Consider the following 22,996-nt stretch of genomic DNA (forward strand, 5'->3'; position numbering starts at 1 on the left):
CCAGAGAGAGATGGTTCAGTGGTTAAGAATGTGTACCGTTGTTGTAGAGGACCCAAGTTCAATTCTCAGCACCAACATCAGAGAGCTCACAACAGCCTGTAACTCCAGCACCAGAGAGATCCAATTTCTCCACACACACCTGCACCTACATGCACATACCCACCCCACAGTCAATTGGAAAATAGATGGTAAAACTTTCTCAAGTTTGTTATCAGTTCTGTTTTCTTTTTGTTGTGCCCAGTAACAGCAGTTCCCTTCCTTCCCGCCGCCTCTGTCTGTAGACTATATTCAGATGGCCAGCTTAGTGTTTTTATTTGCCTCTGTACTTTAGGTTTTCATGATTTAAGAATCTGACACTTAAATATTGTTCTTCCTCTTGTTCCCTCTGCTCTTGATCATTGCTGGATTTCTTCCTGATATTAAACCCCTTTCTCCCGCTGTCAAGGACTTTGCATACATAGATAATTGCTTTACTCATATTTTATTGACATTTTCCTTGCTTAAAAGAATCTTCCTATTTGAGTACTGTTTCCCATTTATTCTTCATCTTGTTATGCCCTTTGATATCATTACAACTGTTTTCTTGTTAGAATATAAGCCTCTTGAAGACAAGTACCTTCTTCTGTTTTCTTTGGTTGTTGGCTAGAGCAGCACCTAGCATATTATAAAGGCTCTATTAATATTTGTTAAGTAAATCAAAGAAATTAGAAACAATATTTGAAACGAATCTTTGATATAGACTATATTTATACCTAGCTGAAGTTAAAGTCATTCTCAACCCCAAATTCTTTAATGAGACTTTTGCGTTTTGGGGACAAGAAAGGCATTTCCAATTTCCTGCCTTAAGACTAGCCCATGAAACCTAGGAAATAAATGGAAAACTTAGCAAGAGTTCTGTTTCATACCCACATCTCTCCCCGCCCCCTTTTCTCTCTCCTCTATCTCTTTCCTCTCCCCTTGTCTCTTTTCCCCCCTCACTCTCCCCCGTAGTGCATGTGGGGTTATCCTAGCTGCAGACTGAAGTGTAAATGGAATGAAGATAATTGAATACATGTCTTGTTTCCACCCCAGTGGCAGAGCAACAGTAACTCTGACATTGGGTGTCAGTGTCTGTAAAAACCCTAGTTCCACTGCCTAAAATATACTGTCAGTTCCAAAAGAGACTTGGAACAAATGGCTATCTGTGGTTCCTATTAACATACCAAAAGGCATGCTGGCCTCCAGGCTCCCTCTGTATCACCAGTACCTGTCACAGAGTCCATGCTGGCACCCTGGCCCTTCTCACCCCACCCCTTACCCTAAATTTCTCCAGCTCACATAAGCTTCCCTTCCCCCAGCTTCTCATTCCCTTGTAACCTGCTATTTCAGCTGTGGGCTTTTTTGGGCTTCTTTGCCTGCACTGTCTTTATTTCTCTTCCCCATCCCCACCTCTCTCATGGCCAAGTCCAGTCTGTTGGCCATGTTTAGCCCACTGCTCTCTCCGCTCTGTACTCTCTCTCTGGCTGTACTCTCCCTTAGCTATTCTACATAGCCATACCTTGGAGCAGTCATATCATCAGTTTCCATAATCTCTGTCTCCAAAATTCCCACTCCAAGAATCCCTTTACCTAGATAGAGTTCCTTCCCTACTGAGCTGTAGTGGATTACAGTTAAAGAGGTAACTCTTCTAGAAGTGGGCCTGAATTGCTGTCCTTAGGAATTGTTTGTTGACAGTAAAGTCATTGACTGTGGCTTTGTGACTCTTGGGGCTCTCTTCACTAGGGTTCTCCCCACACCCATTGGAACTAAATTGGAATAGTCATAGACTTTAAGGTTAGATTGTTTTTTCTTGTTTTTGTTTTTGTTTTTTTTAATAGGTGCCACCAGGCTTGGGTTTTTTATTTTAGTTTTGTTTGTTTGGGGTTTTTTTATATTTATTATGTATACAATATTCTGTTTGCATGTATGCCTGCAGGCCAGAAGAGGGCACCAGACCTCATTACAGGTGGTTGTGAGCCACCATGTGGTTGCTGGGAATTGAACTCAGGACACTTGGAAGAGCAGGCAGTGCTCTTAACTGCTGAGCCATCTCTCCAGCTGCTTTTTTCTTGTTTTATTGTACGTTGCACAAATACACAGAAGTATCTTGGAAGTCAAAAACAGTAAAAAAAAAAAAAAATACAGAGAATACTTAGGCAAACACAAATGAAATAAAAAAAGTCTTAATAAGTTTTCTAAAAGATATTTGAAGGTTAACGATGTGAGATAAAGGTTGCTTGAAAAGGGTCCAGTGAATACCAGGTGGGAAAGTACAATTAAATAAAAAATACAGTTGATGAAATTGGGATCAATTAACATAAAAAAGAAATTGGTTTGGGGCATGGTGATGCCCCAATCCAGCACTCCAGAGGCAGAGACAGGCAGATCTCTGATTTCTTGTGGTCTGCAGAGTGAATTCCAGGACAGCCAAGGCTACCTGTTTCAGGGGGTGGGGGAGGAAGGAAAGAAAAAGAAGAAATTGGTGAGGTCATATTTGGGGATCTTCCCTTTGGAGGAAAAGAAGCATTAAAAATTAAGAAATAAGCAGAAGAATAGAAGAAGTACCTTTTCTCCCTAAGATCAGAGATAGGGCCGTGACCCTGCCTAAGCCGCTTGCTAATCATCTTCTTCTTGTTTCAGAAAAAAGCCAAAGGCCAGGAGCTGTTTGATCAAATTATGTATCACCTGGACTTGATTGAGAGTGACTATTTTGGTCTGAGATTCATGGATTCAGCCCAAGTAGCTGTGAGTATCTTTTGGAGGTTTTGTCGTGACTACAGAAATGGCAGTTTTCAGATCTGCTACTTTAGATTGTGTAATTTGCTTTTAGAATATTCAGAATTATGCAGCTATCATTAATTTCAGAACACATTGTCACCCTTAAAAGGAGCCCGGGATATTATTTCCTCTCCATCCTTGTTAGCCTTCTCCAACACTGTACTCGGATTGAGTACTGTACTTCTATTCATTTTGATTTGCCGATTTTGAAAATTTGATGTAAATGAAAAAAAGAAAGTTACAACCTTTCTTGTCAAAATGTTTCCAAAGTTAATATTTGTTGTATGTAAATTTTTCAGTATTTGATTTCTTCTGTGGCTGAATAATTTGTATCACATTTTGTTTATCCAGCAATTGATGGGCATTTTGTTTGGTTCTACTTGACTGTTACGAATGCAGCTCTGCAGGGCTCTGTTCTTCGCAGCACATTTTAGTTTTCAGGGTTATGCACCTAAGACGGGAGCGGAGTTATCCGATGACATTTTAGAGACTGCTCAAACTTTCCATTCTGCATCCCCAGCAGTGCATGAGATTGCAGTGTTCCGTAGTGGCTACACTAGTTCACATTCCCACGGCAATGTAGAAGGGTTTCTTTCTCTCCGCCCCACATCTTCCTCGGTATTTGTTGCTTTTTGTTTGGTTCTTGATAGCCATTCTGTCAGGGGTGAGACAGGATCTCAATTGTAGCCTTGATTCATCTTTGCCTAATGAGCCTAAAGAGGTTGGCTTTTCAGTTATTTATTGGCCAACTGTACTTCTTCATTTGAAAAGCGCATGTTCATTTGCTCTTTTATTGTGTATTCTATATTTTCTTAGGTGTTCAGTTTTTTATGTTCTAGATATTGATCCTCTTTGAGATAGATTCCCTACCATTCTTTAAACTGTCTCCTGATGCCGGTGATTGTTTCTTTCTTTCACTTTATAGGACTTTTAGTTTTATGTATTTAGAGTGTATGAGTGTGTGTGTGTGTGTGTGTGTGTGTGTGTGTGTGAGAACTCCATACATGTATACATTTATATTGGCATACACATGACATGGAGTATGTATGGAATTCAAAGGATAATTTGGGTGTTGGTTCTCAAATTCCACTTTGTTGAGGCGGCGTTTCTTTTGTTTCTGCCACTACATGGCAGACATACTTTGAGCTAGTTGGCTTCTGAGTTTCCAGTCCATTTTCTTGTCTCCACCTCCCATTTTCCCATAGAAGTGTTAGTATTACAGGTATAGACCCCTACATTTGGTTTTTAAATCTGGGTTCCAGGGTTCAGACTCAGGTCTTCAGGTTTGTAGAGCAAGCACTTTTATCCCCTGAGCCAGCTCCCTAGTCCCATGCATGCTTCCAAGTACTGCGAAGTTTACATCCATGCTCGTAAAAGAAATTCTTCCTTTTTTTTTTTTTTTTTTTTTTTTTTGCTTCTTTTTTCTGTTGCATCTTTACCTGGTTTTATTATCATGGTACTACTGGCTTTATAGCAGAGAGATTTAAGGCATTCCTTCCCTTTCTATTTTATGCCATACTTTAAAGAATGTTGATGTTGCTACCTTTAGAGGTAGATCTGTGTCTGTGGCCGGACAATGGTGGTGCATGCCTTTAATCCCAGTACTTGGAGGTGGAGGCAGCTGGGTCTCTGTGAGTTTGAGACTAACCTGCTCTACAGAGGGAGTTCCAGGACAGGCTTCAAAGCTACAGAAGATGTTTGGACCTGGATGTTTTCTCGTCAAGAATTTCTTTACTGTACCTTCAATATTGTTTCTAAGATGTATTTTTATTTGATGTGTGTGGGTGTTTTGCCTGAATGTAGGTCTGTGCACTGTGTTTACTTTGCCTACAGAGGCCGAGACATCAGATCCCCCGTAACTAGTTATAGATAGATGTTAGTCACCATGGAAGTGCTGGCAATTGAAGCCCAGTCCTCTGGAAGAGCAGTTAGTGCTCTTCACCTCTGAGCCATCCCTCCAGCTGCTCAATATTATTCTTGTTAAGTCTCTTGGTTTAATTTTGGTAGATCATGTGTCTAGGTCCCTCATAATCATCTGGACATCAGTAGTAGTGTGATTTCTTTGTCTCTAGTTTTATAAATGTAAGTTTTATTATTATTATTATTATTATGGCCTGTGGCTCACCAATATTATTTATCTTTCCAAAGAACTGTCTCTGTTATGTTGATATTTTATATATTTTTTGATTATTGTTTGATTAATTTCAACTCAATGTCTGTATTGTGTATTTCTTTCTGTCTTCTGAGTTTAGTTTTGGACTTTTTGTTCTTGGTTTTTAAGACCTTAAGGTGTTCTATTAGTTCATTGATCTCTCAAATTTCTTAATATGAACACTTGTTTTAAAGATTTATTTATTTTCATTTTATGTTGTGAGTGCCTGCATTTATGCACGTGCACTGCATGTATGCCTCGGTTCAGAAGAGGGTTCAGCTCCATTGGAACTGGAGGTACCTTTATGGGTGCTGGGAACTGAAGCGAAGTCGTCTGGCCAAGTAGGAGCTGATGTAGCAGCTGAACCATCACTCTGCTCCAGAACATGCACAGTTTATTATCTCCTTTCCTGTTGCTGTGATAAAATACCTTAGGAGAGCACCTTCCGGAAGCTCTGATGCCCTCTTTGACCTCCACGGGTGCCAGACATGCACATGCTGCACATACATATATGCAAGACAGAAATACAAAAAGAATAACATTTTAATTTAAGAGCGATTCACATACTTAAGTCACTTACATTCAGTCATGAATTTAGCATTTTAAAAATTTTTAACAAAGGTACCTTGGGAAATATTTTGTGATGTCTGGTTTGGGTCTTCTTTTGCCATGACTTATGACAGACTGTTCACTCTAAGGAAAGCAGTCGCTCAGGAAGGGTTATTCAGCATCTAGACTAAACAGAAGTGCTTTTCAGTTACAGTTCTGCTTTTCTTAGCATTTATGTTTTTAACTTTTCTAAAATAGTTTAAAATGTTAAAAATGCCTCTGCTGGCAGATATTTCGTGTGGAGACTGTTTTGAAAGATAGTTTAGGCTCTTTGCCCTTTGAGCAGTGGTGGTGTGTTTCTTCAGTGAACCGGGTAGGTGTTCAGAGGCTGGACGCACCGTAGGGCTGTTTGTACGCTTTTTGGTTGGAGAGCCTGGGACGAGGGTGTGTGTGTGTGTGTGTGTGTGTATCTGTCTGTCTGTCCACCTGGAGGACCTGGGATGAGGATATGTCGGAGGAATGGACTGGGACAAGGGTGTGTGTGTGTGTGTGTGTGTGTGTGTGTGTGTGTGTGTGTGTCTGGAGGACCTGGGATGAGGATATGTCGGAGGAATGGACTGGGACAAGGGTGTGTGTGTGTGTGTGTGAGTGTGTGTGTGTGTGAGTGTGTGTGTGTCTGGAGGACCTGGGATGATGGTGTGTATGTGTCTTGATGTTTCAGAAGCTTCCTTGCTGACTCTGGTTTAGTTATGTCTGGTATGTTTGTGATTATATCATTATTGCCTTTGAAGATACATGAATTAATTGTTCTTCTATAGCCACCTGCTGAGGGTGAAATACAGCTTTCTGCATTTTTTTAATATCTTAAGTTTCGCAACTAAACTTTTTAACTATTTCAATATTACATTAAGCACCCAAGCATCTGCATCTGCATGCCTTCCATCTTTATCTTCTTAGCAGTTTGAACATGACTCTCAGAGACTCTGATTCTAGGAAGTGCATCAGCGCCTGTCTCTGAGCTCTGAACTTTCCAGTCACCGCTCTTGGAATGTGGAGGAGATGAAAGAAAACAGACTTGAGAATCCACAAACATGAACTCAGACCTTCCTCATAAGAGCAGTGACTCAGGACTCCCCCAGCTCCTACATCGCACTTTAGAATATGTTTGTTTGGTTATCTTACTGGCGTGGAGACACAAGAATCAGTAGAGAAGACTGGGATTTCTGCTTGGTGTATGCTCCAGCACCTTCTCTGCTGGGATAATTTTGTGTTTAATGGTAGGACATGGGTAAGAGTGGAAAAGTATATTCATGAGAATTGTCTTTGGAGTTTTGTTTGTTTTACACTTTATTATTTTTGTTTATGTGTGTGCCTACATGTGATATGCATGTGGAACTCAAGGACAACTTGGGGGAGTTTCTTCTCTCTTCCACTGTGGAAGTTATCAGATTTTGTGGCGAGTGCCCTTTCCTGCTGAGCCATCTTAATGGTCCTGAATAGATCCAACTAGGAAGAGATTTCTCAACTACTGGGTATGATTTTAGTAAATCCTCCTTTTCCTTCTTAATTTTCCTGAATAATAATATAATTAATTGGCAAGAGTGATGGAGCACACCATTAATCCCAGCACTCAGGAGACAGTGGCAAGAGAATCTCTGAGATGTAGACCAGCCTAGTCTACACAGCAAGTTTCAGACCAGCCAGGGCTACATAGTGAGATCCTGTCACAGAGCAGGAGAACAGGATAGTTATAATTGGCCTGTTGATTTTTCAGTGTCCTTCAAATACAAGAACATCAAAGAGGAATTCTTCTAGTTTGAAGGAAGCTGAGACAGAATCAGGAGCAACTGTTCACATCTTGAGGGAATGCGTACCATTTATAGGGGATAGATCTTGGAGGTGGAGAGACTGATGCCTTTATAATTTTTTTTCATGTATTTGTGGGGTAAGATGCAAGTACCCTTGGAGGCCAGAAGAGGGCACTGGATCCCCTGGGGGCTGTAGGTAACAGGTGAGCTGCCTGGCATGGATGCTGGGAACTGAACTCAGGTTCTCTGAACAAGAAGCGTGTGCTTATAACCTGGCATATCATTACTCTAGCCCCTGTTGTTTTACTATTACTCCCTAAGTCCATATGATTATCTATATCAAATGTTATAATTAAGGAGCTATTATTCTTAGCATCAAATTGTGTTTGTAACACTTACAATCTTCTTTTAAATATGTTTTACAGTTTTATTTTTTTTCTTTTCTGTATATGAGTGTTTTGACTGTATGGATGTCTGCGCACCTCATGTTACAGTACCCATAAAGACCAGAAGTCATCCTATCCTCTAGAACTGGTGTGCCATATGGTTGTGAGCTGCTTTGTGGGTGTTGGGAATTGAACCCAGGTCCTCTGGAAAAGCAGCTGCCAGTGCTTTTAACCGCTGAGCATCTCTCCAGCACCTCACCAGTAATGTCAGTTACTATTTTATTATTAATTGTTATCTCAGTCTAAAAGAATATACATTGTGTATGTGTGTGTATACACCTATTTGTACATTTTGATGAAACAATTTATAATACTTCACAGTGAATCCTTTAACATATAGCAATATGGCCAGACATGGTGGCACCTATCTTTAATTTCAGCACTCAGAAGGAAGAGGCAGAAATTCAAGGCCATCCTGGTCTACAGAACTCCAGGACAGCTAGGGCTATAGAGAGGGACCCTGTCTCAACCACCCCCCACATTCCCCCAAAATAGCCGTATCCATTTCAGATCTTTAAATATTTGCTTTCATTTTTAATTGCTTCATTATGCGTTTGTCACCTTCAAATGTTTTAGTCAGTTCATTATTGGATGGTTATCTTATACTTTTCTTATGGAATTGCTTGTAGGAATGTCATAACATTAGGCCACTTCATATTTGAAGTTCATATTTGAACTTTCTAGGCCAAGATTAAAGCATTCTTTGTTGGCCCATGTTGAAGTCATTCCTAATAAATCTGTTTTCTGCCTACTAGTAGGATTTGTACAACTGAACATTTGCCTTCTGAACTCTATTTAAAAGGGGCGGGCCCACAATGTATTAAATGAGTTGGCCAAGTAGCCTACCCAGCTTGAAATCCAGAGGAAGCTTAGGTGGGACTGGGATTGTGACTCAGCTGCAGGACTCTTGTCTAGCATACTTGAGGCCCTGGATTCAGTCTCCCCCACTGCCAGACTAAGACAGAAAGCTTTGCAGAGTCTGCCTGATGTGTTTACAGAACATCTTATTCAAGGGTAGAAGGGCACCCTGCTGGCACAGTAAGAGCTCTGTCTGAAGAAGAAAGGAAAGAAGAGGCTCGGCAAATAATAGGTGAGGAGAGCAAACAGCACCAGTGGCAGTGCAGCCTTCCGCATTCTTGCCTAGCAGGGTTGTTGAAACTGCGTCCATGGCTCTGTGGACTAACATAGCAGCACCCCCTTCTTTTGGTTTTTGGAGTTGAAAGTGTGCTGAAGTGAGCTCACCTGTGTGAATTGTAGCTGGACCAATGCGGCCTGTCGCTGTGAGGGCCTGAAATACGGGCTTTGTAATGAGCTGGGACTGCTTTGTGACTGGAAACATCAGGAGTCATTTCAGGTTTGTTTGTGTTGTGAGCATTTCCCAGGTTCTTCTAGCATCGCCACCCTGAAGAAGGTAGTTCAGCAACTGGGGCTCAACCGTGTGAAGGTTTCCCAGGCAGCTGCAGACTAGAAACAGTCCACGTTTCAGAGTGATCAGCATGGCCCGTGCTCACTGGAGTATCTTCAAGTACAAATTCTTTCAGACCCCAGAAAGTCTGCCCTTTTTTTGAAGTCATATATCTTGAGGATTCTCAAACCACTTCTTGTGAACCAGTGAATATTTTCAAGAGAACTAAAAAGTCTGTACAAAAGCTTCTACATAACACGTGCCATAATATACAACCTCTGCTTGTCAGCCCTGAACATCTGCCTCTCTGAATTTTCATTGATTTCTGTTTCACAAGATTTTACTAGTTCATATACTGGCTGTAGCATACAATAAAACAGAATTTTTTAAAAAAGGCTGTTACTGTTGAAAGCAGAACTGCTTGTCAAGTGTAAGTATTTTTATTTGTAAGTTGGAAGGACAGTGACTACTTGTTGATAGACATTGTCATGATTTGGGGGAAAATCTTGCTTTTTAAACTCTTCAGGCCCTTTCAGTGAGTACTAAATAGTCACTGGTAACATTTTCTCTTCTCTGTGTTAGGGTCTGCCATTGAATCTTATAAAGGAATGGAATTTTTCTCCCAAAGTGTTGTTTATGTACTTATTTATAGCGGTACTGGTGCGCGCTCTGTAGCCATCTCTAGCTGCAGCCCTCTTCTCTCTAACTGAACTGTTTCAAGAGAGCCATTTGTTTGGGAACTGGGGAAATTAAGTATATGATTTAAGCCCTGAGAGCCACCTTGAAAAAGAGAATTCAGTCTGTCCCTCTGGTTTTCCCTGTGTGAAATACTGCGTAGTGGTTGTCCCCAAAGCTGTAATAAGCAGTAACTTGTTAGACATTAAAGATCTACCATTTGCTTAAGTACTCAATTTTATTTTTCCATTTGCAGCATTGGTTGGATGGTACAAAAAGCATCAAAAAGCAAGTAAAAAGTAAGTGTTGAGAAATTATTTGTGAAATTGTGCAAATAAAACATATCAGAAACACCTTTTTAATAGTAAGAACATTAGAAAATCATATTTCCTACGAGTTTCTTTGCCATCTGCCTTTGTAGGGTGGGCTGGGGTTTATGTCACTCAAGTCTCAAGATACAGCTTTGATTGGTCTCAAGCGCGAAAACTTTCCTGGCCTCCTCGGTGCTAGGAATTTTGGTGTGTTCTAATGTGCCTGGCTAGTGTGGCGGCCTTCTAAACTTTGTGTCATTGTAATGTACCGATTCAGTGCCCAGTAGTCTAGGTTGAACATTAATCTAGACTCAAGAGTCTTGTAACTTGAGCTTATAGGAGAAATATTTGCAGCTTACAAACTGGCTTGAGTTCTTATGAAATATTTAACTTCTCTTTAGGTAATTACTTGTGTTGCTATTTTGTTGGGCTTCCCCCTCTGTTTTTGTTTGTCTGTTTTTGTTTTGGGAGGCTCTACCTGCCTCTAGAAAACGTTTTGAGACCTTAAAGCTGTAATAGTTTTTTTTCTTCGTCTTTCCAGAAATTCATGATACAGGCTATGCACAGTGGCCTAGGCTGAGAAATACATGGTAGATGTACTCTGTCCCCTTTGTGCAGTCAGCTGACATAGCCGATCACACGCACATGTGAACCGTGTGTGTCTAGTGCCATCATGGGTCAGAAAAGGGCATTGAATCCCTAGGAACTGGAATTACAGACAATTGTGAACCATATCGGTGCTGGGAATCAAAGTCAGGTCCTTTTCAAGAGCAACAACTGCTCTTAACCAGTGAGCCGGCTCTCCAGCCCTTCCTTACCTCTGTTCTTTCAGAAGAATAATGACGCAGTGCTAGAGAGGTGGCTCAGATTGGGCACACATGCTGGTCTTGCAGGGGACCCTCTTTCAGTTCCCAGCATCTGTATTGGTGGCTCACAACTGCTTGTAGCTCCAACTCCATGGAATCTGACACTTTCTTCTGGACTCTGTGGGCACCTGCATTCACACATGCACATAACACCCCCATACACATAATTAAAAGTAAGACAAGATAATGAAATGAAGTAATTCACATGAAATAGATTATTATTAACTATAATAATAGTTAATAATATTAGAAATACTAGTGTCTGGTCCCCAGTGTCAGATTTCAGGGCAGCTTAACTCTTGTCTTTATAAAGTACTGGGACAGGACTGATGAGAACTCAACAGTCAGTGTGCGCACTGGGCTGAGTTTGTGCCGGATGCTTGGCCCTGCAGTTACTAACGTTGGCATTCCTCGGCCTTCACTAAAAGTGTAGCTCAGCAGGTTTTCCGCGCTGTTTGATTGTACCATTAAGATTATGCACTTGACCCTGAGCTGGAGTGAATGACCCTGAGCTGTCCTGGGCTGACAGGTGGATGTGATAATGCCGTGCTCTGGTCGGCACACTCTAAAACGCCTGTGTCGGATTCCTGCCTGGCTTTGCTGTGGAATAACACTACAAAGATCTGTTCTTTTCCTTTATACGGTGGTAATTGTCAGCCAGTTCACCGGTGAAAATTGTTAGTAAGTCAATAACAATTAAAGCTCTTTTCCTTTTTAATGGCAGTTGGTTCACCTTATTGTCTTCATCTTCGAGTTAAGTTTTATTCCTCGGAACCAAACAATCTTCGTGAGGAGCTAACCCGGTAAGGCCACTACTAAGGGTTATGTCAGGGGTTACAACTTTCAGAAGGGCATTCCTAGGATTTCTCAGCCTAGCAATAAGGTCTCAGGTGAGTTTTTATTTTCGAACAAGATTAAAATGTCAGATTCTAGTCAAGTCAAGTAAAATAGCTCATGCCTGAAATCTCAGCACTCAGGAAACTAAGACAGGAGGATTACTGAATTCAAGACCAGCCTGGGCTCTATAGTGACTTTCAGGCTAGCCTAATCTACAATGTAAGACTTTGTCTTAAAATATTAAAATAAAAGTATATGATTCTTATTTGTTGTTCAAAACAAAGAGAGTTGGCTTTTATGCACCCAGAAAGGTGACTGGAGAGCAGTTCTTGTTTTTTTTTTTGTTTTTTTTATTTTTCAAGACAGGGTTTCTCTGTAGTTTGGGAGCCTGTCCTGAACCTGGCTCTTGTAGACCAGGCTGGTCTCAAACTCACAGCAGTCCGCCTGCCTCTGCCTCCCAAGTTGCTGGGGTTAAAGGCGTGCACCACCATCGCCCAGCTTGGTTCATGGATTTTAAACAGAACTGATGATGTTTTGGTAAATTACAATCTTACTGACATTCACTGTGATCTGACTTTTGTTACCACCTTCACATAGGTTGGTTCCTGACTTCTTTACTTAATAAATACCATCAATTAATAACGATATTAGATCCTGATATGAGTAATTCTGGATAAAGCGTCAGGTTGTATCCATTTCTTTCTTTTACCGCAAACTCATTGCTTCTCTACACAGTCCTCGCTAAGTAACAAGGGGTGAGTTGTTAGAGTATTGGGCGGATCGCTGCTGTTATCCTGACACCTCTGCTCCGCTGTGCTCTGGCTGCCCCTCTTCTCTTACCTTCAGGTGTGCTGTCTTCCTCCTCAGCACCCTTTTTCATTCATTGTTTTTCCCTTACAATTATCTTGTGGTAAAATTCTATAATTAAAAAGTTCTCTCAGAGTGTGGTTGTGCACACCTTTAATCCTAGCACTTGGCAGGCAGAGGCATGTGGATCTCTGAGTTCTGGCCATCCAGGCTGCATGGGTGAAATCCTGTCTCAAAAAAAGAAAAGGGTGTTCTCAAGTTAAAATGATAGTATTTTTTTTCCATAGTAGATTGTTCTGTTTGGTTATTTTGTTTTTTTATTTTCCTTAGGTATTTATTTGTTCTGCAATTAAAACAAGATATTCTCAGTGGGAAGTGAGTATTAAATTATTTAGTACGTAACTGCAAAATTCTTGAGTAGTAGAAACATAAGTTAGAAAATAAGTTCAGCCCAGGGCTGGCAAAATAATGGCTCAGCAAGTAAAGAACCTGAATTTGCACCCCCAGTACCCATGTAAAACCCAGGGGCACTGGGGCTCACTGGCTAGTCACTGTAGCCAAAATAGTAAGGGGAAGAAAGGAACAGAGGAAGAGTGTCGACATGGCCCTCACGCCTCCTCATGTTCACAGGTAGGCAAGTGCACTTACATATGTGTACACAAATAAGTTCAGGGTTGTGTAAAGGAAATGCTCAAAATGTAATATATATTAATGTTATTTATCTTAAAGATTATGAAATTGACTTAGCCAATTTGTATTTTGATCTCAGATTAGAGTGTCCCTTTGACACAGCCGTTCAGTTGGCCGCTTATAATCTGCAAGGTAAGTGGTTCCTATGCTGAATAAGACGGGAGCATAATTCTTTTGTGTGATGCATGTCTGAGGAGTAAAGAATAACATCAGAGATGATTCAGTGGTTAAGAGCACTAATTGCTCTTCCAGAGGACATGGGTTTGACTCCTAGCACCCACATGGCAGTTCACAGCTGTCTGTAACTCCAAGATCTGACACACTCACACAGACATACATACAGGGAAAACAACAATGCACATAAAATAAAAATAAATAAATATTAAAAAAATTTAAGCTGAGCAGTAGTGGCACATGCCTTTAATTCCAGCACTCGGAAGGCAGAGGCAGGTGGATCTCTGTGAGTTCGAGGCCAGCCTGCTGTACAATAGCTAGTTTCAGGATAGGCTCCAAAGCTACAGAGAAACCCTGTCTCAAAGAAAAAACAGTACTTTTACATTCCAGACAAGTATTGTATCTTACAATATGCTGCTATATACTGTGCATCTTGAATAGTTTTTTATAGATAACAGCTAAATTGTCTTAAGAATTACAAGGTCAAAGATGTTTTTTTCTCTGTGGAAATACAGAAATTTATTTTCAAAAGCTAAGCATTAGTATATGAATAAATTAGGAGAAAGATATAATTAAAAATACACCAACAATTGTGATTTATGTTGTCTTCTCTATTATCATGACAAAACATCATTATCAAGGCAACTTATAAAGGAAGCATTTAATTTGGCACTCAGAGTTACAGAGGGTTAGAGTCCTTGACTGTCATGGCAGGGAGCTTGGGAACAGGCAGGCAGTCATGGCGCTGGAGCAGTAGCAGTGAGATTGCATCTGATCCACAAGTGTGACACAGAGAGGATGACTGGAAATGGCATGGGAGTTTTAGACCTCAAAGCCCAACCCAACCAGCACACCTTCAACAAGGCCACCACCTAATCCTTCCCCAAAACTTCAACTCATTTTGGACCAAGCATTTAACTATAAGTGTATGGGAGCCATTCTCGGTGAAACCACTACATTTGTGTATAGCTCAAGTCCCAGATGGAAACTGGATTCTTTGGGGGAGTGGTGTAATCTTTATAAATGGCTGGTGGCTTAAGAAAGAATTTTACTAATCCTCTTAATCTTTGTTTACAAAATGTGTATTTTAAAAAGGATTTTTGTACAGATTTTTTTCGTGTAGCTCAGGCTGTCCTGGAACTTGCTGCGTAGACCAGGCTAGCCTTGAACTCACAGAGATCCATCTGGCTCTGTCTCCAGTTGTAGCGCCTGCCGTAGGGGACAATACGTGAACCGGGAGCTATGCTGGAGATTTAAAAACATACACACACAGACAGAGACAAGGGGCCACGGGTCATCCTTGAAACAAGAATACCAACTTTATTGTGCTCCAGGGAAGTTTATATTGGGATCCTTAACTCATAACCATGTCCCAGCTCTTGGGATTTCCAGTGTAAAACCCACCAGAATTCACTCCCCTGCCATCAGGAACTCATGAGGGTCTTGTGCTCAGAGCAGCTGCAAACACAGGTAAACAAGTTGTTTTGCTCAGTTCAGTCCAGCAGGCAAAGGGTCTGAGGCAGTCAAAGAAAGTCAAGGGGTCATGGGTCTGCAGCCCCCATCATCCAGTGCTGGGATTAAAGGTGTGTTCCACCACTAGGATTTCCTTAGTATTTAGTATTATTAACACAGCATAACTTTGTGAACTTATATTTGTAGCTGAACTTGGCGACTATGATCTTGCTGAACATAGTCCTGAACTTGTCTCTGAGTTCAGATTTGTGCCTATTCAGACTGAAGAGATGGAGCTGGCTATTTTTGAGAAATGGAAGGAGTACAGGTAACTCATAATTTGATCATACTTTTTAAACATCATCACCGTCATTATTTTGTATTTATTTCTTTTGTTTCTATTTTTCACTAAAATCACTTTATGCTTATTGTCTTATAATTACTGTATTTTTAATTTCAGAGGTCAGACACCAGCACAAGCTGAAACCAATTATCTGAATAAAGCCAAATGGCTAGAAATGTATGGAGTTGATATGCATGTGGTCAAGGTAAACTCTATTGTGTGGTACTTTTTTTAAAAAATTTCTTCCTGGGGCTAGAGGAATGGCTCAGCAGTTATGAGCACGTGGTATTCTTGTAGAAGTTCTGAGTCTGGGTCCCAGCACCTGTGTCGCGCTGCATACAAATACCTGAAACTCCATCTCCAGAGGATCTGATGCCCCCTTCCTGACCCTGTGGGTGCTTGTACTCAGTGTGTCCAGATACATAATTTTAAAATAATAAAAGTAAATCATTTTTTAAACATTAATTTCTTTGCAGTTTTTAATGTAACTGAATTTTATAGTGTGGTAGAAGGCATGAGTTTGTATAAAATACTTCTGAGTATTTTTTGATAAGTGGTAGGTAGGAGAAAATATGGTTGAAATTAGATATTAAAAGACTAGAATCAGCTGAGAGTGGTAGTGCACAACTTTGATCTCAGCACTGGAAGGCAGAGACAGGTGGATCTCTGTGAGTTTGAGGCCAGCCTGGTCTAGAGTGAGTTCCAGGACAGCCAAGGATATGTAGAGAGACCCTGTCTCCAAAAACCAAAACAAAAGACTAAAATCTATAGAAAGAAACATTATAAAAGAAGAGAAAACTAAAATTCTAGAAATATATATGGATGCTTGTAAGATGTTGATTTTTTTAAGCTGAGAAAATCTTTATCTTTTAACGTCATCATTGTTATTTGATGTTGTTTTATATCACTGAAGCTCACTATTGAGTAGACTTTGCTAAAATAAAATAGTTCAGTAAGCAAGGTTGATACTTTGTAGCTTGAAGAGGATTATTTTATTATTTATTGAAAACATCTTGAATATAAATATTAGCCTGTATATAATATTTAATGAGAAAAATGACCAGTTGTGTGAAAACTTGAAACCTGTTTCTTGTGTACAAACAAGAAAATATACGTTTTATATTCTCTCCTAAAATTAGGCTAGAGATGGGAACGACTATAGCTTGGGACTAACTCCAACAGGAGTCCTTGTTTTTGAAGGAGAAACCAAAATCGGCTTGTTTTTCTGGTAAGCAGTGTGGATATCAGAAGTCCTCTTGTTTTTAATGGGTCAGAGCATTTATATTGTTAATAAAAGCGTGTGGCAACAGAACCCTGAGCAGCTGCAGTGACGCTGTGCCCGCTGCCCTGCCCTGACTGTGTGCAGATGTCGGCTCTCCAGCTCTGTCCAGTGCTCTCAGGATGTCAGCGTGCTTCTCTCATGTGGCTCTCACTGTTAGTGTTCTCCATTTCCTCCTGCTGTCAGGCTGGACTCCGGCTTCCCAGCTTGTTTCTGTTCTCTGAGATGGCGCAGATTTCATGGCCCTAGAGCACTGAACTGGGAAAGTGTTTGCAACATTTAGACTTGTGATACAGGCACTAGCTAAGATGGCCCGTGTTGCTGCTTTTGTAACATGCCAAGGCTGTTGGCTTGAAGCCTTCCTACCCATATCAAATTCAAATTTACGTGTTACTGGTAAAATACAGTAGAAGACCCTAATCAGGTATTTTCTTAAGTTTTTACAGAATTCTTTAGGAATACAGAATTCAGTGTGCCACATTAGGGGTGTACAGAATGCATATATTTCTCATTTTCTTCATATTTTTAATGTTATATGGGCAACATCAGTTTATTAGTTGGTTGCTTTTGAAGTATGTGTTTGCCTCCCTTTAAAGACTTTGATGGAGGCCGGGCCGTGGTGGCGCACTCCTTTAATCCCAGCACTTGGGAGGCAGAGGTAGGCGGATCTCTGTGAGTTCGAGGCCAGCCTGGTCTACAAGAGCTAGTTCCAGGACAGGCACCAAAAACTACAGAGAAACCCTGTCTCAAAAATAAAAAAAATAAAAAAATAATAAAAAAAAAAGACTTTGATGGGCAGTGCTGGCTGCCTTAACCTCCTTATCAGTGTTCGGACACAAGGAGACATGTCTGATATAGAAGAGGATTGTCCCTAATCTGGCTATGGCTCTTATATTATTACAGGCCCAAGATAACCAGATTGGATTTTAAGAAGAATAAATTAACTCTGGTTGTTGTGGAGGATGATGATCAGGTAGGAACTGTGCTGTGATACGGTAACAAGTGGGGATGGACCTCAGGACAGTAACTTAGCATTGCTTATACTTTGAAGTAAATTTCTTATTCAGGTCAGACCATCCTAAAAATGTATTTTTGTGCCATTAGTCTTAAAGATAATATAAAAGCTTTTTATTCATTATTTCTTTGTTGGTAATGTATCTAAATGTGCAAAGGTTACATTAGGTGACTCTGTTCCTTAATTCCTGATAAAAGAGGTAAAAGAACAAGCCAGCTGCCTTTTATTGGAACACTTTGGAGGCAGGGACAGGTGGATCTCTAAGTTCAAAACCACCCTGATCTATATAGTGCTGACCAGTGAGACCTTGTCTCAAAGACACAAATAAAATAAAAAATCCACCTGGTGGTATTTTTTACAATAAAATGTGATTTTATATTTTTGTTACTTTTATTTTTTATTTAATTTCAATGTCCCATTTTAAATGATTTTTATGCATTTCTCTTAGCTTTTATCATATTCGGGCATATTTTCATGTTCCCATTCCCCTTATAATTGACTTTTTGGTTGTGCTTATATAAAGTGTGATAAGCAGCAGGCAACAGTCAAGTTCTGTCATCTTTTCTGGAATTTTGCAGATATTTTATAAGCTCTTACTGTTTTAGGTTTGACTTCTTTTAGTTGTTGGAGGACAGGTAAGTAGTGTGCTGCATTGTGACATAACCTTCTTCCATCCTCTGTAGTGTTTGAGGATACATAGACCTGATTAAATATGGTGACTCGCCATAAGAGTAAGACTGTAGGTTAAGGCGAGGCCCTTAGATGACTGCACTGTTTTTTTTTTCTTCAGTTTTTTAATATGGGCATTAGACAGGTCACTTTTATAAAACCATCTCTGTGGTGTTAGATAAATGAAATGATACGTTACCAGAAAATGGGTTTATGGGAAGCACTGCTATTCAGTCAGTACACTTGTTACAACTAAACCTGTTCATTTATTAAACAGAAAAGGAATTTTTGTTGCTGATATAGTATGTTGCTTTTTACTTCACAGAATGAATGAGAAGCATTCATATTCTCAGGGGAATTTGAGTGCAGTTGATTGTCCCATGGAGAAGTTATTTTAATAGTGGATTAGTGGGAATGTGGGAATATATAATCTTGGCAAGTCTGCAAATAGACAGACAGTTTTGCTTATGACATCGTTTTCATAATTAAAATGATACATAACCAAGAAAAATGGAGTTGATGTGAAAAAACTTTATAATAAAGTAAGTGAGTATTTGTTATAGTAATTGTTTTGAATTTTCAAAAAGAAATTTGTATTTGAGAATTTCTTATCTGCTTATAGTGTGCTTTCACCAGGTTTACCCCTCATTACCTCCTCATCCCCCCCTTTTTCTCATTTGTTTTGACAGTATTTTAAACTACTGTGTCTGTTGTGTGGGGTGTTTTAATTTTGGAAGATTTTGGTTCCCCCCTCTTGTTTACATTTCCTTAGATGTGTTTTATAAAACAAAAGTCCAGTCACAGAAGATGCAAAGGTTCTGAGTTCTAGTTTGTTTTGTTTTCAGTGATATTTTAGATTTATATTTTGCTTAGTTCCTAGGAATTTACAGAACTACCTTTGTATCTTGCTGAAGTTTGATGATCTTCAAACTTTCTTACCAAAAATCCTACAGTTTGGGCCAATGAGATGGCTCAGTGGTTAAAAGCCTTGTTTGCAGGCCTAATAACTTGAGTTTGATCTTTGGGACCCTTGTGATAGAAGGCAAAACCAACTCAAGTTATCCTTTGACCTCCATGTGTGTGCCATAGCACACAGGCTAGTACACACACACACACACACACACACACACACACACACACACACACACATTATCTTCTGACCTTTGTGTGTGTGCCATGGCACACAGGCTAGTACACACACACATACCACACAAGTTCAAGTTATCCTCTGACCTCCACGTGTGTGCCATGGCAAACAGGCTAATACACATACAAGTTTGTTTGTTGGGTTTTTGGGTGTGTGGGTGTGTGGGTGAGTGCGCCCCCTCTTCCGGGTGTCCCCCCCCCTCCGCCGCCGAACTCATTCTGAGACCAGACTGGTGTCAAACTCAGAGATTTGCCTGCCTCTGCCTCCAAAGTGCTGGGACTAAAGGTGTGCATCACCACACCCATCATAGCACTTTTTTTTAATGGCCTCTGGACTTTTCATGAGTGTTGTATGTGACTGTCTATATGGAAGTGTGCGTGGAGGTGCACATGTGTGTACATGTTTGTGTGGCCCAATATTGGGTGTTGATTACTTTCCACCCTAATGTTTTGCAACAGGGTCTCTACTAAACCTGAAGCTCCCACCTATATGACAAGACTGGGTGGCCAGCACCATACTCGCCCATCCCCCAAAAGTTTCAGATAGCAAACTAGATTTTTTTTTAAGGTTTATTTTATTTTTAATTATTTGTGTAGTGTGTGGGTGGGTGGTCAGTGCAGATGACCTTGGAGACATGAGATGGCCTAGAGCTTGATTTAGAGACCGCAGTGAGCTGTCTGATGCAGGTACTGAGAACCAGGCAGATGTCCTGAAAGAGCAGTGCTCTTAACCACTGAACCATCTCTCCTGCAACTTTATTATTTACTTTTCTGCACTGATTTATTTTGACACAAGGTCTCTGTTGTCTAGCTGGCCTGGCGCTCACTATGTATGCAGTGCTGGCCCTGGCCTACGGCGTTTTACCTGGTTACTAGGATTACAGACATTCACCACATGCTTGGCTGCCTTTTGGTATTGGTATAGTTGTATTTGTATTGCAGAAATAGAAGATGTGACTTAATAAACACCGGTTTGTCTTTTTTAGGGTAAAGAACAAGAGCATACCTTTGTCTTTAGACTAGATCATCCAAAGGCCTGCAAACACCTATGGAAATGTGCAGTGGAGCACCATGCCTTCTTCCGTCTCCGAGGACCTGTCCAAAAGAGTTCTCATCGATCGGGATTCATTCGACTAGGATCACGATTTAGATATAGGTTAATTTCCCTAAGTTTTGACATTACTCTCTCTTGCATACAGGCCAGAAATGTTAAACCAGCACTGATTTTACTGAGACAGGAACAAAGACAGAAATAAAGTATGTTGTCAAAGATACTTATTGACCAAAATTTTTAAAGAAGTAATGTTACTGTTAATAATTTCTTAACTAGACGGGAAATCAATTATTGATTTATATATTGACACATTTTGTATACACTATTCAGGCCACAATTTACATTTATTTAGCAAGGTGGATTCTCCATTGACAGGTTGCATTCATACAGAAAATTGTATGGGGAAGTAATACAAATAATACTGTAGCTCTCTAGAAACCTGAAAACCAATTGCTTTCACTGACTCCTTTGCCATGAATTTGAAACATTTCAGTTCTTGTTATGTTCAAGTAGCTGGTCAAGTTGAGTCTTCAGTGTGCTGTTGGAATCAACTAAAGAAGGGACGGCCATGCCAGTGATGTAGCAAGTCCTGCACATAGTTCTTAATGTTTTCTGTTCTACCCATGTCAGGAGTGCTTAAGCATTTTCTTCTTAGCTGGAAACCAGAGACGTACAAGAGTAGTTTTGTTTTTTTTTTTTAAAAGGAGCTCTGGTAAAGTTTTATTAAAGGAAAACTTTTTACTTTTCACCAGTCTGTTCTGGCATGCTTCTAATAATGTCAGAATCACCTGGGTCAATGATGGCCAGTGTGCATACTCTGTAGACTTTTCCACATGCTGTGCCCAACTCAATGTTATTGCCACTGTAGTGATGGACACCAGTTTTAGCCAACATGGCATAATATTCTATTTCAGATTTCCTCAAGGCGGGGCAGTTGTTGGCGAGGATCACCAATTTCGCTTTGCCCTGTCTGATCATCTTCAGAGTCTGTTTGTATCCCAGCACGTACTTCCCACTTTTCATAACAAGCTGGAGCCGAGAGTTGGTCGACTCCAGAGACCTTTTCGTCTTCTTTGCGGCCACCATCTTCCTGCCTTAGGTGCGGGACAGGCCCCAACCAAGACCAGCCGCCAAGATGGCCGGGGAGCGAGAAAGGCACGAGTAGTTTTTAAAAGCATTTCTGGAATTTTTTTTTTTTTGTGAAAATAATAGAAAATGTAACTTTAAGCATTTTCTTCTTAGCTGGAAACCAGAGACGTACAAGAGTAGTTTTTAAAAGCATTTCTGGAATTTTTTTTTTTTTGTGAAAATAATAGAAAATGTAACTGGAGCTAGGGCTGAGGACATAGCTCATTGGTAGAGTGCTTGAAAGCATGTATAAGACCTGAGGTTTAATCTGTAGGACCACAAAAGGAGAATTAACTGGAAATCTTGTTCTGGATTACACTTTTACATTGATTCATGTGGATAGGAAATTAGAGAATACATGGGCATTCTCTCCTGATTTAATATGTTTGTAGGTGATACATGTGCTTAAGAGAAATCTTGTATTATTAATGTTACATATTTTACCAAAACCTGGATGATAAAAGAAATTTTTTGGTAAAGAGGAAAAATTACAACTATTGGTAGTGGTTTCCTTTTGGATGCTTTGCGGGATAATCTGAGTACAAACATCTTACTCCTCTGCCTGATTGCCTTAGATTGTCTTACTGTTGACTTGCCTCATTTCTTTTAGTGGAAAAACTGAATATCAGACCACAAAAACTAACAAAGCAAGAAGATCGACCTCCTTTGAAAGAAGGCCCAGCAAGCGATACTCCCGGCGGACCCTACAGATGAAAGGTTTGTCCTTTGCCAGTCTTCATGTGCTAGCACTCCTTGTTTGCTGGAGAGGAGGCTGCTTGAGTCTTCTTAAGTCTTTTTAATTAATTAAAACTGTTCTTGTATGAGCTTCATAAGCTACATTATAATGACTTCTATAATTAACTGAGATTAATCTTAATAGTAAGCTCAGTTCCGTTGATGTTCTCAGCGATATTTTTGTTTGCATTAAAGCAGTATTTTCTCTCTTGTCTTTCAAATCTCATGATGAAATGCCACTTCATCCCCTTAAATGGTTTTTTAATTTTAGCATGTAAAGAATATATTAAATTTTTTATTTGGGGGGTTGTCTATGCATGTGTGCATGCATGCTGTTTTATGAACCTTGCCAGTGTTCTGGAACTGGAGTTGCAGGCAGTTGTGAGCTGCCATGTAGATGCTGAGACTTGAACCAGGTCCTTTGGAAGAGCAGCAAGTACTCTTAACTTCTGAATCATCTCTCTAGCCCCAAAGAATTTTTCAGTGAAAATTATTCCATATTAGACTGGTGAGATAAAGTCACTTTGTAAATGTTTTAGTGCTGTCAAATCTGATTAACCTAAATTTAGTCCCTAGGATCTACATAATGGGAAAAAAAACAGACTCCACAAAGTTATTCGCTGACCTACACACACACACACCCCGCACAGAGACACACG

General features: G+C 40.2%; 1 protein-coding gene and 1 pseudogene across 6 annotated transcripts in view; one reads left to right on the forward strand and one right to left on the reverse strand.

Annotated features, from left to right (window-relative positions):
* The window catches only part of Epb41l5 (erythrocyte membrane protein band 4.1 like 5), a 119,736-nt gene that overhangs the window by 11,723 nt on the left and 85,017 nt on the right, over positions 1-22,996 (forward strand). For all 6 annotated transcript variants that reach the window (XM_048443812.3, XM_087906598.1, XM_085688360.2 and 3 more), the window contains exons 3-13: positions 2,659-2,763; positions 10,088-10,130; positions 11,733-11,811; positions 12,983-13,027; positions 13,422-13,474; positions 15,176-15,296; positions 15,429-15,516; positions 16,451-16,539; positions 17,494-17,563; positions 20,407-20,576; positions 22,213-22,319. In XM_048443812.3, coding sequence (XP_048299769.2) covers positions 2,659-2,763; positions 10,088-10,130; positions 11,733-11,811; positions 12,983-13,027; positions 13,422-13,474; positions 15,176-15,296; positions 15,429-15,516; positions 16,451-16,539; positions 17,494-17,563; positions 20,407-20,576; positions 22,213-22,319 — 970 coding nt within the window. The remainder of the gene's footprint in view (positions 1-2,658; positions 2,764-10,087; positions 10,131-11,732; positions 11,812-12,982; positions 13,028-13,421; positions 13,475-15,175; positions 15,297-15,428; positions 15,517-16,450; positions 16,540-17,493; positions 17,564-20,406; positions 20,577-22,212; positions 22,320-22,996) is intronic.
* Positions 21,157-21,638, reverse strand: LOC125406753 (large ribosomal subunit protein eL30 pseudogene; annotated as a pseudogene).

This window comes from Myodes glareolus, chromosome 5 (assembly GCF_982192425.1).
Source record: "Myodes glareolus chromosome 5, mMyoGla1.1, whole genome shotgun sequence".
Taxonomy (NCBI): Eukaryota; Metazoa; Chordata; class Mammalia; order Rodentia; family Cricetidae; genus Myodes; species Myodes glareolus.